Source organism: Hoplias malabaricus, chromosome 17 (assembly GCF_029633855.1).
Source record: "Hoplias malabaricus isolate fHopMal1 chromosome 17, fHopMal1.hap1, whole genome shotgun sequence".
Classification (NCBI taxonomy): Eukaryota; Metazoa; Chordata; class Actinopteri; order Characiformes; family Erythrinidae; genus Hoplias; species Hoplias malabaricus.
This window is the reverse complement of record NC_089816.1, coordinates 7,678,738-7,693,961: the sequence shown is the minus strand read 5'-3', so window position 1 is coordinate 7,693,961 and position 15,224 is coordinate 7,678,738. Positions and strand designations below refer to the sequence as shown.

Here is a 15,224-nt window from a genome sequence, read left to right as displayed (position 1 = left end):
AGGCCACTTTACAGGAGAATGTTAAACACATTAAACATTACATGGAGGTCAAAGTAGACACAGTTGTTCCCACAGCTCAGTGGTTTCAGACATATCTCATAAAAACGAGATACGTATCTCATCATTTTGAGATACTTATCATATAACAACAACATACTGAGGAGTTGTTTTTATCGTGTTTTTGTTATCGTAACGTTTTTTTTTTTGTAAAATGTGTGTTTTTCATATTTTAATACACTGTTAATAAATTGTTTATGGATAATATATTCTGAAAGAGAGACTGGCCTTTAAGAATTTTCAGTCCCCTTTGAAAACAGTTTGGACACCCCTACTCTAGTGTCTGAATTCCCTGATCAGTGCAGTGTGTTGTATACAGTAGAGCAGGTTTTTACTGATTGTTATTCCAGTCATTCATTCTGACTAAATCTCCATAGTAATTTCAGGGAGATAGAAAGATATATAAAATAAATCTCACCTACAGCTCTACATACAGCTCAATTATACCTGCAAATATTTACTCAGGCGATGATGGCATTATGAGGCTGAGATGCGTCTCTGAAATATTACAACATAACATGACTGCATCCATCTAGTTAAACAATGTAAACAGCCTTGTTAATATAGGACAGGGACCCATAGTCTAACTCAGCAAGTCTGATGCCAAAAAAATCCACATCATCCATCAAACTGACTGTGAAGAGAGAGAGAGAGAGAGAGAGAGAGAGAGAGAGAGAAAATAAATTTGCACTTTTCTCTGCTTCTCTCCCTCTCTCTGTGTCATCTCACCTCATTATTTTCCTTTTTATGTGTGATGTGCTAATGTGAAAGTTCATTCACAAGAAGGTTTGAAGTCTCTTGATGAAGTGGTGTCCAAAACTGGTCTATTTTCATCCTTAAAGGATCACGGCAGGGTAAAAAAAACCTTGACAATCACTTTCAAAGAACTCAGAGTCTGCTCAGGGTGACTCTGCTCTCTGTCGGGTAATAAAATATTAATAACTGCAAAATCCAAACAATAATCAGTGAGTAAATCCTGACCACAGAGGAGGGAAAACAAATTAAAGGGGATTTAATAGATCATAAAGAGAATTAACCATGCCCTGAAGTTTTTAATCTGCTATTATAGTGCTCTAGCAATAGTGACAGTGTGTATTTAAAAAAGACAAACAAAAGAAAACAACTAAGAATACTATGAACAGAATAATCCTATGTACACTACAGAACTGCCTTCTTTTGAGTTTTTATTTATTTATTTATTTAAGTGCTTGCGGAAGATTTAGGGATAAATCAATGAGCAGCAAACTAACAAAAGCAATAGTGCAGTGGAAAGCTCCAGTCTCCATCAAGAGTCTCTATGGTCACAGCTCATTCAAATCTGTGTGATCTGCTGTGCGGACTGACTTTGCTGCTCTGTCTCTGGAAGCAGAGGAGCTGCAGGGAGAGAGCTGTGTCTCCCGCAGCTCCATCTCTGGAAGCCTAGAAACCATGGAGAAAGCTGTGCCTCCCGAGCTCCGTCTCTGGAAGCAGAGGGGCCATGGAGAGAGACTTGTTTCCCACTCACGGTATGGTGTTTTAACGAGTTGTGCTATTGATTATTTAATATCTGATTTTTTTTTTTTTTTTAACTCGCTAGTAGGTCTGCAATGTCATTAAAGGCAATTAGCGGCAAAAATCACTACGTTTCACAAAGTCAATATGTCACGATTTAACAAGCAGATAATGGCAAGGCCTTCTGAGGTGTTCTCTGAAAAAAGGGGGTAGAATGAAACATCTGTGACATACTTTAGTGAAAATTCCACAAGGAATTTTCACTAAATCCACAACGTGCGTTTTTGGACTGTGGGAGGAAACCGGAGCACCCGGAGGAAACCCACGCAGACACAGGGAGAACACACCAACTCCTCACAGGCAGTCACCCGGAGGAAACCCACACAGACACAGGGAGAACACACCACACTCCTCACAGACAGTCACCCGGAGGAAACCCACACAGACACAGGGAGAACACACCACACTCCTCACAGACAGTCACCCGGAGCGGGAATCGAACCCACAACCCCTAGGTCCCTGGAGCTGTGTGACTGCGACACTACCTGCTGCACCACCGTGCCGCCCTACAATCAGAAATTATTACACTAAATATTATGATTAAATACGATTCAATATATTGTTTTAATTGAATTCTATTTTTGAATCATAGCTATTTAAAGCATTTTTAAAAAAAGCTACATGACCCTGCACATTTGACGGGCAATTCACATGAACCCAGAAACTCCAGCCAGCCTCTAGAAAACATTATAATTGGCTTCTATTTTGCACTAGGCACTTAAATATTCTCTCACAATGTGAAACCCCAATCAAGCTTTGGGCTTTAATGGAGATTCATTGCGGTCTTTCCCAGTAGCAGCCGCATACACATAACGAGAGAAAGTGTTCTAACTGCTGCAGACGCAGTAGGAACACATGCCTCTCACGTCAACCATCTCCCCTCTGCCGACCCCCTCTAACCTCCGCCGAGGGCCTGGCGTCTGTCCATCTTCTCCCTCCATAAACGAGCCCAGATTTATGATGAGAGCAATCATGGTTATTTATCGGCAGCACTGTGGGGTGCTAGGAGAATATGATTGTGGCTTTTTGCCTCAGCAAAGGTTCTATCAGGCGTCTACAGTAAGGGGACTGCATTAAAGAGCTGGTATTGATCCGTGTTATTTTCAGCAAGGCTGCATCAACTGGATACAAAAACGTCCAATGGCTCTGTAAGTGGGTAGGTCTCCTCTGGCAAAAAATAAAAGTAAAGCATGGATAAAAAGTGTGCCTAATTGTGTAAAAATCAACAGAAATACTAAGCCTTTTCTGTTAGATTTAGGCACAAATAAGATACACTTGACTTACGGGTTGTGAGACTGGAGAATGTTAAACATGTAACACACAATGATGCAATGTGTATCATATGTAAGCATTTATGGAAGAGGTACGATTACTGAAAGTGTTGGTACTGCCTCCCAAAAATACGTAAAGTAGTATTAGAAATAGTTTAATACATAGGCTACATGAAGAGAGAGGCTTTCAACACACGGTGAAAGGACATCTACCAACAAAACAAGACTTATATCTCAAGATCAGACACATAAAGGTGAGAAGGCCAGAAGTCTGCATAAAACAAATGCCTGACCAGATCCATAACTCATGACTTTGAGACCTGACCTGGCAGCTCTGTCTGACTCTGATTAATTTAAATCCGAAGTCTGGCTCAAACCTCCTTAAAAAAAAATCTCTTATCAGAAAACAAACCTGAGCTTGATGTTGTGCATGGAACATGAGGTCAGGTAGCACACCTCCACAGAAGGCACAGGGCAAAATGTGCCCAGAATTGACTGCAATACTCTCTTATGTTATATATATATCTTTTTACATTTTATTACTTGATCTGGAAACTTTGTAAAAACTTAAGACCAGACTCAACACAGTTGTTACACATGTCAGTGTAATAAATATTTATAAAATGTATAAAATATAATTATATAAATTGTATAAATATTTATATTTATATATGGGGCGGCACAGTGGTGCAGCAGGTAGTGTCGCAATCACACAGCTTCAGGGACCTGGAGGTTGTGGGTTCGATTCCCGCTCCGGGTGACTGTCTGTGAGGAGTGTGGTGTGTTCTCCCTGTGTCTGCATGGGTTTCCTCCGGGTGACTGTCTGTGAGGAGTGTGGTGTGTTCTCCCTGTGTCTGCGTGGGTTTCCTCCAGGTGACTGTCTGTGAGGAGTGTGGTGTGTTCTCCCTGTGTCTGTGTGGGTTTCCTCCGGGTGACCGTCTGTGAGGAGTGTGGTGTGTTCTCCCCGTGTCCGTGTGGGTTTCCTCCGGGTGACTGTCTGTGAGGAGTGGGGTGTGTTCTCCCTGTGTCTGCGTGGGTTTCCTCCAGGTGCTCCGGTTTCCTCCCACAGTCCAAAAATACACATTGTGAGTGTGTGAGTGTGTGTTGCACTGTGAAGGACTGGCGCCCCCTCCAGGGTGTATTCCTGCCTTGCTCCCAATGATTCCAGGGAGGCTCTGGACCCACCGCGACACTGAACTGGATAAGTGCTTTCAGACAATGAATGAATGAATGAATGAATGTCGACTTTTAAATGTATTATAAAAACCACAGTAAAAACTCCAGACATCTAAGGGTTATAAGAGCTTCATAAGCTGTTTAGACACAAACATTGTAGCAAACCCTAAGTGGAAACATGACTCAGAATGTTGTGAATGTACACAGTGAATCTCCGGCATGTGTCAGGCTTGGCACCCTTTCCTTCACACTCGAGTGTGTGAGATCAGGCTGCTCTTTGATTGGCTGATTGTTCTGGACGGGGTTAATGGGCCAGAATGAAGGCTGGCACACATCGGTGTGTGCAGCAGCCAGAGCGTCTGTCAGTGTGTGTACAGCAATGCCAGTTAACACCCCAAAAGACATACACACACATCGACACACACACACAGGAGCAGACGGCAGGGCAGAGTGTGTTTGGAAATAGTAGAGTTCCAAGGATTATTAAGCAAACAAATTGGAAAAAAGTGGTACTGACACACATTGTAATTACACTCTTTTTTTAAGTGCTTAAGCCAAATTCTGTTCAACTGTATCCACTCTAAATAATTAAAAACGCAATGATACAGATGTTCGTGGTTCACAAGGCAACTGACCATTTTCTTTTAAACTTCTTGAAGGACTTTTCCGAAGTTTGAAGAGCTTAAATACGAGATCAGATTTGAATAGTCTGGAGCGACTGTCTGAGCTTTAAAGCTTCTTCTGGCCCTAAATGAGCGTCAGTGTCTACCATCAATGGCTCAAGTTTATACCAGAACTGAAAGGCTGTGGTCTGACTGAGGCTCAGCCAATTAAAAAAAGGACTTCTTAATGAAACCTGGCTGCCATCAGAGTGGAAGGCGGCAAGGCTGGATGCAATATGACAGGGCTTACAGAGGATCGGGAGAGTGGCGCTGCAAGCAGAAAAGCTGTATGTCATTGAGGGCTGATGGTTCAGCTTCTCATAAACCCAGTCAATACTGCACAACAGAAAATATACAGGGTCTGAATGTCCAGCTCCATCCCAGCACTGTAAAACAACTCTGAATATCACACTGAACACCCTATTGACCACGAAAGGTTTCTGTCCAAGACTACGCTACAACGCCCTGTTTTGTTTGGACCTCATTACCCATGCCAAGCAAGCCCCAAGAGAAAATGGGAACCTAGAATGTGTTGGAAACACAGTGGCAAATGAAGCAGCAGTGGACAGAAATGTACTGCCAAACCATTACGTTTATATAAAAAAAACATACCTACTTCAGCTAGCTTTTACTGGTACACTACACAATCAAACACAAGCCCGTGATGTGAGTTCTGCTCTGAATATGTGAGCCCCCTCTCTTAGAAACTACTGAATCTTTTCCACTGCATGGTACCTACATTATTCTACGTGATTCTACTCTTATTATTTCCTTTTCCATTATCCAAATTTGGGACCTGCTCACCTGTGGTTCCAAGGGACTAAAACAAGTTGTGTATACTTTGCAGAGCACTGATTGGCCAGAGAGACTTGTCAATCATTATGCAGACATCCAGCACAAACTAGGAGCCTGTAAAATCTCCAGGATACAGTAATTATCACATTTGTTTTGATCTGACTCACAATGGCAGCTCAGAAAACTCACGCCATGGTCTTTTACATTCGCGCTCCTTTGATTGGTGGAGGACAAAAAAAAAAGTGGAGGTAGGTGCCATGCACTGGAAAAAAATCCATGCATCTAGGTAGCACCATGTGGAAACATGTCAGGGGTATATTGTAATGAGTGTATATTGTGAAAGTCATCAATAATTAATTAGCTAAAATACAAGATCCATCATTGTATGTGCCTTCACCCTCCTTACCTGTTGAGCCAGTGGCTGAGGTCAGGCAGATGTGCCCACTGCACTCCGGTCTGATTCAAAGACCTCAGAAGCCGGCAGCAGGCCAGAGTGAGGATGGGAGTGGCCAGAGCCAGCCACTTCTCTGACCCCGTGCTGACTCCCAGTTCTGCCGCCGGCGAGAAACCGGCTTGGGATGCGTCCTCCGCGACTGAAGACAGCAGTAGAGGGCCTTCGTCTTCATCGTCACCTGGCCGTCTCTTTTCCCTGAAGTACTTCCTGCAGACGTCCTGGAAGACGGCCAGGCACAAGGTGTTGAGCAGGAAGTACCAGGTCTGGTGCTCCTCCTCCACAAAGCTGCTGGCACCAAGACTCAGGGTGTGACCAACTGTACCCGTCAACAGCAGCACGTCCAGCTCAGAGAAAGACCAGTCTGAGGACGTCTGGGGGAGAGAGACAGAGAGAGAGATTTTAAAACAAATGCACCACCACACCCGAGTTTAAAATGCCCTGAGAACTAATTAAAGGAATTCATTAATTAATTAAAAGAAAGGTGTTAAATGTCTGGAATGGAAGAGAGTGTAAAATGTACTTGGAGCCAATCGACTTGCGGTAATGGTGACAACAGTGGTAACAATTTCAACAGAAAGAAGTGGTGCAAAGAAACGCCATCTTCCCCAGCTACTACTTATTCTCCAGCCTTAAAATTTATCTGAACCACTCTCCCCAACACCACACACACACACACACACACACCCCACGAAAAGAAACTCAGAAAATGCTCTCGAACTCATTTCATCTGATAGCTCACCATGGTACGGCATCCAAATATCGAACCCAAACTGCGTCTTTCAACAATCAGATGAAAAGGGGGATAAAAAGAGAGAGGCTGGGACGTGGAAGGAGTGAAAGGGAGATTTTTGGCTCGAGGAGGAAATGGGGAGACGAAGCAGAAAATGGCTACCGAATGAATGAATCTGAGGAGAAAAAAGAACTAGAAGAACTCAGTCTGACAGCAGGCGAAACAAAGATGCAGGCTTACGAGTCAACTGTGACCAAGTATCCATTCAGTCAGACAGCACAGCACACACAACAACAGAATACGAGAACTCCCAAACTGAGATAACACACACACACACACACAAAATGATGTCCTCAGTGTGTTATTAAGAAGCTGCTGAAAGCAAGGGTTGGAGGGTTGAGCAATAAAAGGTGGAGCCACACACACACACACACACACTCACTCTCACCAACACTCCTATTGCCTCCCGCAGCCCACCATAAAGACAGCAACAAAAGAAATGTTCCCAGAGAGACAGCTTCCTCTCATACACTGCTGCTCTGGACATAATCAACTGGAAGAGAAGGTTTCCTTTAAAGGTGCCCCTTTTAAAAAGCAACACAGCTCAGTAAATTGTTCATAACTGCACTCAACCATTCGCTGAACATCCATATAGACATACAGAGCATGCACATTTATAATTATCATTAAAGAGCAGTTACCGAAGCTCACACTTTACATGCCCAGCAACAATACAACAGCAACTACAAATGTTCTGGCCCCGGTACAGTATAAAACACACACACACACACACAAAGACACATGTATATATATATATATATATATATATATATATAGAGGCACAGACAGAAACAGGGATGGAACAGAGATAAACACATTGAGAGACTTGAAAAGAGACACAGGAAGTACAACATCACACATGCAGAAAGACAGTTGTATATACAGACAGACCCAGACAGACAATTAAAGACAGACATACAGACAGACAGAAAACAAAGACAGAAACACAGACAGACCCCCCACAGTCAGTCAGAATCCTTGGGTTGTTTGGTAATGAAATGGTAATTGGATGCTGTGTCTCTGGACGGTGTGTATGATGGATATGGCCGTGTGTGTAGCTGTGGCACCAGCAGTGTGTAGCTGCTCCTCGGGGGTATGACAAGGTCTCAACACAGCGTCCAACACACCACCATCCATCACCCACGGCAACACGGAGCACAACTTCGCCAGAGGAAAAATGAATAGTGTAACCAACACTCTGATGTTTTTGTAAACATTATCTAGGGGAAAGAGAGAGAGAGAGAGAGAGAGAGAGAGAGAGAGAGAGAGAGAGAGAGAGAGAACTAACATATGTCTGTCTCTCTTTCTGAGAGCTTTACTCGATTCCCCTCCATGGGACTATTTGGCTCCCACAAGTGTTTTCCTGAAACTAACTGGAATGCATCCACTTTGAGGAGAATCGCCTGAGTTTGTTTCTCCACTCTTTGTTTGTGTCTCTGCTGGCTCTAGGTTTTGATGCAGGAATAAGAACCGAATAATATCGTGGAGGAAGAGAGGGGAAAAAAAAGGAAGCTGGGCTTGCTATTTATATGTTAATTCATCCACGTCGAGCAGGAGATTCCCTCTGATGATAAGCTGTGTGTGTTATGATGAGGGCAAGTCAGAGCACTTGATGTCCCCTCCCCTCCTCTCTCTGGCATCTTTATCTAGAACTGAGACTTGAAACAGCTGGAGTTCTTTTTACAAGCCACATAGACGGAATCAGTGAACCTCCCCAGGCTTCGTTTAAATGCTCTGGCAGCGAGACAAAAGGCGGCGGCCTTCTGACGAAATCTCTCCTCCATTCTCTCTTTCTCTATCTCTCTGCCTCTGTCCTTTCCTCTCTCAATGCGGGTCCTTCAGAGGCCTTTAACAGCAGACAATGGGTTTTAACATTTTGCCATCTTCGGCATTGTCTTCTTCTTATGAAATGAAGCAAGAATCCCAGTGCACTCACGAAAGCACGAGTGAAAGAAGACTGCAGTTAATGACTAAACAAAAGCAACCCTGGCTGGTAACACAGAGAAGCCTTAATATGACGGAGTTACTCTAAATTATTACAACACCATGTAAAGAGACAGAAAACATAGGACACCACTGTTGTTGTGTGAAGTGAACACTGGGAAGTAACGTCAGTTGGTTGCAGTGGTGATGGTTGATGATGGGGGAGCAGAGGGACGCCAGTGTTTCAGGGTGCTTTTACATCGTAATAATGTAAAGTAATTCCATCATAATTGAATTACCATTCATTCATTCATTATCTGTAACCGCTTATCCAATTCAGGGTGGGTCCAGAGCCTACCTGGAATCATTGAGCACAAGGCGGGAATACAACCTGGAGGGGGCGCCAGTCCTTCACAGGGCAACACAGACACACACACATTCACACACACACTCACACCTACGGACACTTTTGAGTCGCCAATCCACCTACCAACGTGCGTTTTTGGACCGTGAGAGGAAACCGGAGCACCCGGAGGAAACCCACGCAGACACAGAGAGAACACACCAACTCCTCACAGACAGTCACCCGGAGGAAACCCACGCAGACACAGGGAGAACACACCACACTCCTCACAGACAGTCACCTGGAGGAAACCCACGCAGACACAGGGAGAACACACCACACTCCTCACAGACAGTCACCCGGAGGAAACCCACGCGGACATGGGGAGAACACACCACACTCCTCACAGACAGTCACCCGGAGGAAACCCACGCGGACACAGGGAGAACACACCACACTCCTCACAGACAGTCACCCGGAGGAAACCCACGCAGACACAGGGAGAACACACCACACTCCTCACAGACAGTCACCCGGAGCGGGAATCGAACCCACAACCTCCAGGCCCCTGGAGCTGTGTGACTGCAACACTACCTGCTGCACCACCGTGCCACCTATTTGAATTACCAACTGTGCTTACTTTTTAAAGAATATAGATTACAAGTAATGTCCAACAAGAACAAGCATGCTCTCTCCTGCTGTCTCTAGTCCTCTCCAGAGAGTCTAGATTGTGGTGTCAAATGGAAACAAGCCACAGTTCAATTAACATAATAATCAAAAGATGGTTATTAGAAAAACGTCAGAGTGAACAGTGAATCAACATCATTATTAATGAGGACGACAACCCTACTAATTGATTGGGTGGCAAATAATCCAAAAATAATTAAATGCCACATCAGAATTCCCCAAAGCTGCTCTGTCTGGAACAGACAACAGACGTATCCATGAGCTAATGAATACCAGGCTCTCCTACAGAGCAGGACCTGCAATTAAAGCATTAGGAGTGTTCAGAAATATGTTGGATTCACACAGTATTAGCATTAGCGCTTAATTAAGCAGTACACTCTACAAACACTTTCATTTACACTATTAAAATGCATGAAGTTGACTTTTAGTGTTTTTGTTTTTTCTTTCCACATGCCCCAGAGAACAGAAACCTGGTTTTTATATTTAAAAAAAAATAATAAAATAAATTCTCTTCCAGGAGAAAAGCTCAGCAAAATGAAGCCACACAAAACAGTTCATTAACGACGAATGCTGGGGCTCCACTGGCCATGTTCAAGCAGCCTACAGCATGGCTTAGTGGAGAGTGAATGGAAATACATGGGTAGCTTTAATAGTATTCCCCTGTAAAAGCTTAATTAAAGGACGCTGAGGCATGTTTTCCTTTAGAGGAACAAAGTTTTCAGGGCGGAGTTTCTGAGTTCCTGTTTAATTGCCGTCATCAAAGCTTTGCGTTCCAAAAAAAAAAAAAAAAACAGGTCCAAGATGGTATTGCTGTCCCTCAGCCAATCAATCTCATCAGACCCCCTGTTGCCAGGTTTGAGTCAGGAAAAACAAGTCAGCTGAGTCAGCGATGTTCCAACCAGCTCTTAGTTGTGGCCCTGCTTTGGCCAAGGGCAAAAGACAATGGGCACTAGCACAATTTACTTGCCCCCATTTTACAAAGATACGCATACATGCATGCTTTATTACATTCCTAATCCATTCCACATTAAACAGTGTTCTACACAGTTATGTAGAGAGAGAGAGAGAGAGAGAGAGAGAGAGAGACTCAGCGGTTACTCCTCACCTCTGTAGCTGTAATTAAGAGAACTGACCGGTTCTTGTGTCATTAACTCTGTACCACAGATTTTTTTTTCTTCATTCATTTCAAAGACTCCTCATTTGTCCAGTGCTTCTAGAAAGGGTAAAACCCTTTTCACTGATGCTCTCGCACCGAGTACTCTTGGTTTTATTAGAGTGGCCTATTCTCAGGGTACGGAAGCACTGTTTAATAAGACCTTTAGATTTGGAAAGTAGTAGCAGCATTAAAAAAGCACGCAGTTAAGTAGCAGGGGGTGAAGAATGTCAGGCTGCGCTGCAATAAAGGAGTGCATGTTACTACAGCTGCCTCCCAGACCAAAAGGTGAACCAATTACCAGCGAGCCCTGGCTCCATCACCATGAGCACAGAGCGGGCGAAGCACTGCTCATCCTCATTTACCACATACATGCACAACTACTTCAGAACGCCATGCTGTGTTAGCTGACACGTTCACACTTTGCTTACACACTATAAGAGAGTCGAGGTGCCTCAGGGGGAGAGGGCTGAGACAGTCCATTCTCCTGGTGAGACGGACAATTAAGCCTATGACACCGGCTCAGATCAGGTCAAGATCCTGAATACCATTAAGGAAAGCCTATGGCTCCACTCCAGGGAATGCTAAAGTAAATCAAACTGCAGAGGATGAGAAAGATTGTGTATGATGTGGTACATCTCACAGTTCCTCGTTTAGAACTATCAATTTTGGATATTGTGGCACGGTGGCGACAGGGACCCAGAAGTTGTGGGTTTGAGTCTCGCTCCGGGTGACTGTCTGTAAGGAGTGTGGTGTGTTCTCCTTGTGTCCGCGTGGGTTTCCTCCGGGTGACTGTCTGTGAGGAGTGTGGTGTGTTCTCCCTGTGTCTGCGTGGGTTTCCTCCGGGTGACTGTCTGTGAGGAGTGTGGTGTGTTCTCCCTGTGTCTGCGTGGGTTTCCTCCGGGTGACTGTCTGTGAGGACTGTGGTGTGTTCTCCCTGTGTCTGCGTGGGTTTCCTCCGGGTGACTGTCTGTGAGGAGTTGGTGTGTTCTCCCTGTGTCCACGTGGGTTTCCTCCGGGTGACTGTCTGTGAGGAGTGTGGTGTGTTTCCCCTGTGTTCGCGTGGGTTTCCTCCGGGTGACTGTCTGTGAGGAGTTGGTGTGTTCTCCCTGTGTCCGCGTGGGTTTCCTCCGGGTGACTGTCTGTGAGGAGTGTGGTGTGTCCTCCCTGTGTCCGTGTGAGTTTCCTCCAGGTGACTGTCTGTGAGGAGTGTGTTGTGTTCTCCCTGTGTCTGCGTGGGTTTCCTCCAGGTGACTGTCTGTGAGGAGTGTGGTGTGTTCTCCCTGTGTCTGCGTGGGTTTCCTCCAGGTGACTGTCTGTGAGGAGTGTGGTGTGTTCTCCCTGTGTCTGCGTGGGTTTCCTCCACGTGACTGTCTGTGAGGAGTGTGGTGTGTTCTCCCTGTGTCTGCGTGGGTTTCCTCCTTGTGCTCTGGTTTCCTCCCACAGTCCAAAAAAACACGTTGATAGGTGGATTGGTGACTCAAAAGTGTCTGTAGGTGTGAATGTGAGAGTGTGTGTGTTGCCCTGTGAAGGACTGGTGCCCCCTCCAGGGTGTGTTCCCAACTTGCGCCCAATGATTCCAGGTAGACTCTGGACCCACCGTGACCCTGAACTGGATAAGCACTTACAGATAATGAATGAATGAATGAATGAATGAATGAATGAATGAGTATTGGATATTATTAAATAATGTGATAATGTGCAATTATTTGTCATTGTGTCTCCTGCATTTAACCCATCTGTGGCAGTGAACACAAACACACACACACACACACACACACACACACACACACACACACACACACACACACACACAGTAGTACACTAGGGGCATTGTTGTAAACTGAGTAGTGTAGATACTGCCATGCATTGCCTTGCAGTATCCAGTTTGATTTTGGTTCAGGTGAAAATGGTCTGTATTTGTTTAAAAAAAAAAGTCTTGGTTTGTGATTATTACTATTTTTTCACAAATGATAATATGTTTAATGTGGTTAAAAATCAATATAGTGTATTACTGTGATGGTACTTTGAGTAGGTCTTAGGTGCTACACTAAGTAGAACACCCGAGAGTATTGCACAATCTCTTGTAGTTTACTTCTGTTTTTTTGACACTTGCAGTGAGTGATGAACAAAAGTTTAACTCTTGAAGGTACTATAAAAGACAGGCAGAGTTATAAACTTCTTCAAAAAACAAAACAACTTCCTCAAGTTCTGCTACTATTCTTCAGGTCTACTCACCTTACACTGCGGGTTGCCGGGGACAGGGACACGTCTGGCTGCCATGGCAACCAGAGAGCAGAGCAAGGCTGCAGAGAAGAGGATGACGGCGAAAGCCAGGAGCCAGGGAAACGAGCAGAAGTAGCAGGATGCCTCGGCAGAGGTGCACACCAGCACGTGGATGGAGGAGCCCAGCAGACAGAGCAGGTAGAAGGGCAGAGAGAGGAACGCGGAAGACACGGGTATGTCCACACATGCTGACCCGCTCAGAGCCTCCGGCATGGCCAGCAGCAGCAGCACCAGCACCTGCAGCAAGTACACACACACACACACACACACACACACACACACACACACACACACAAAGATGGGTTAATTTCATTTTCTTACTCTTTTCTGACTTTTTTAACTCAAAAGTAAAAGTGGTGATGTAAATAAACACATAAAACTGACTATGATTATGATAAGAATTATAATAATAATTAATTTTCGGTCTAAGTTTTATATATAAAGGATATATATATATATTTTTTAACCTTCGAATGAAAGGCACGATGTAAAAGAAGACGAGTGTTCCTTGGCACACTAAAAGGCAATGCCAATTACCATATCCTCTCCCAACAATTTCCTGCTTAATCCCAGGGTCTGATCCACAGGCTAAACATCTGCACACACAGGCCATCAGTCTCACACCCACTCTGCCATTAGCGTGTGCTCACAAATAGCATCCGACCGCCTTCGTAATCCCTGAACTGTATATATACTTCATCTGAGAAGGTACAGACCAACAGGCAACAGAGAACTAAAGCTCCAGGGAAATTAATGAGGGGTTTAGCCTCTCAGAGGATTGCTGATCTAGGATCGGTTCCAGCCAGGCCTCAATGCTCCCAAAGCAGCGTGATACAATTCAGATCTAAAAACACTCTGAGATAGAGTTAGACAACATATTAGTTTGAGGTGAAATGCTGTACTCACAGAACGCAAAAACCCTGTCATTAGCCAAATGTATAGCTACCTCTTCTAATTAGTCCATTTAGCTACTTTATTCACCCACTGCTGTCACAGGTAATGCCAAGTGTGTGCTAGAGGGGTATAAATTCCTCCAGTATTGGGCTGAAGAGCAATAAAACTGCACCATCCCACACCTCAGGGATGAGAAGAAGTGGTGTTTGTCATCCATATCAATCGTCTAACATCTCAACCTCACTAATGATCTTGTTGCTGAACTCAATCAAATCCCCACTGTATTCCTGTGACATTCTTGCAGGATAGTGGCCAGGTCTCTACGTGATGCTGGTGGAGGAAAACGTTTCCTGACTCGCTCCTCCAAAACACCCCAAAGTGGCTCAATAATATTTAGATCTGGTGACTGTGCAGGCCACGGGAGATGTTCGACTTCACTTTCATGTTCATCAAACCAATCTTTCACCAGTCTTGCTGTGTGTATTGGTGCATTGTCGTCCTGATACATGGCACCACCTTCAGGACACAATGTTTGAACCATTGGATGCACATGGTCTTACTGGTGCAATGAGCAGTTAATGAAGATTGTCCACCAGGCTGCTCCAGTTTAGCCATGAAACCTCCCACACTACAATGACAGGTGTTTCAGTTTCATTGTCCAACCCCTGTATATGACGCTCTAGAAATCAGGCAACCTCTGTGTGCCACTTTAAATTAGCAGAGTTCAGTACTTACGCAGGGTCTACACACCAATCAGCCGTCAAAGTGTACCGCCATGAAATATTTTGAAAATATTGTGATGTTGAATTTGATCAGTTCTGCTGAGTTCTATTCTGTGCCCAGAGCAAATGAGCTCTGACTCACTCTTTCTGTGCAGTGGAGTCTCCAGGAGAAGTGTCAGGAGAAAAGGACAAGCTTCTGCAACGTGTCCTTGCTTCGCATCAAAGTAGTGCCAGTCAAACTCAGGACTTTGAAACACACTCTCCTCTCTTCTATTCTCTTCCCTGCTCTGTTGTGTCGCCTCAACCCTGTTCCCTCTGGATTCTCTCTCTCTCTCTCTGGGACCATAGATGGAGCTCAGGAGGCTTTTTTGATGAGGAAAGAGAAGCTGCAAACTTTTTTATCCAAAAGGAAAACGCAGCAGAGTCATTTTTGTTAGTTCTTAAAACGGGGAAAGCTCTG

At 44.5% G+C, this 15,224-nt stretch overlaps 1 protein-coding gene across 2 annotated transcripts in view; it reads right to left on the bottom strand.

Moving 5' to 3' along the window:
* pigg (phosphatidylinositol glycan anchor biosynthesis class G (EMM blood group)) overlaps positions 1–15,224 on the bottom strand; it is a 117,388-nt gene that overhangs the window by 41,306 nt on the left and 60,858 nt on the right. For both annotated transcript variants that reach the window (XM_066649280.1, XM_066649281.1), the window contains 2 exons: positions 13,101–13,385; positions 5,919–6,337 (listed from right to left, as the gene is read on the bottom strand). In XM_066649280.1, the coding sequence (XP_066505377.1) occupies positions 5,919–6,337; positions 13,101–13,385 (704 nt within the window). The remainder of the gene's footprint in view (positions 1–5,918; positions 6,338–13,100; positions 13,386–15,224) is intronic.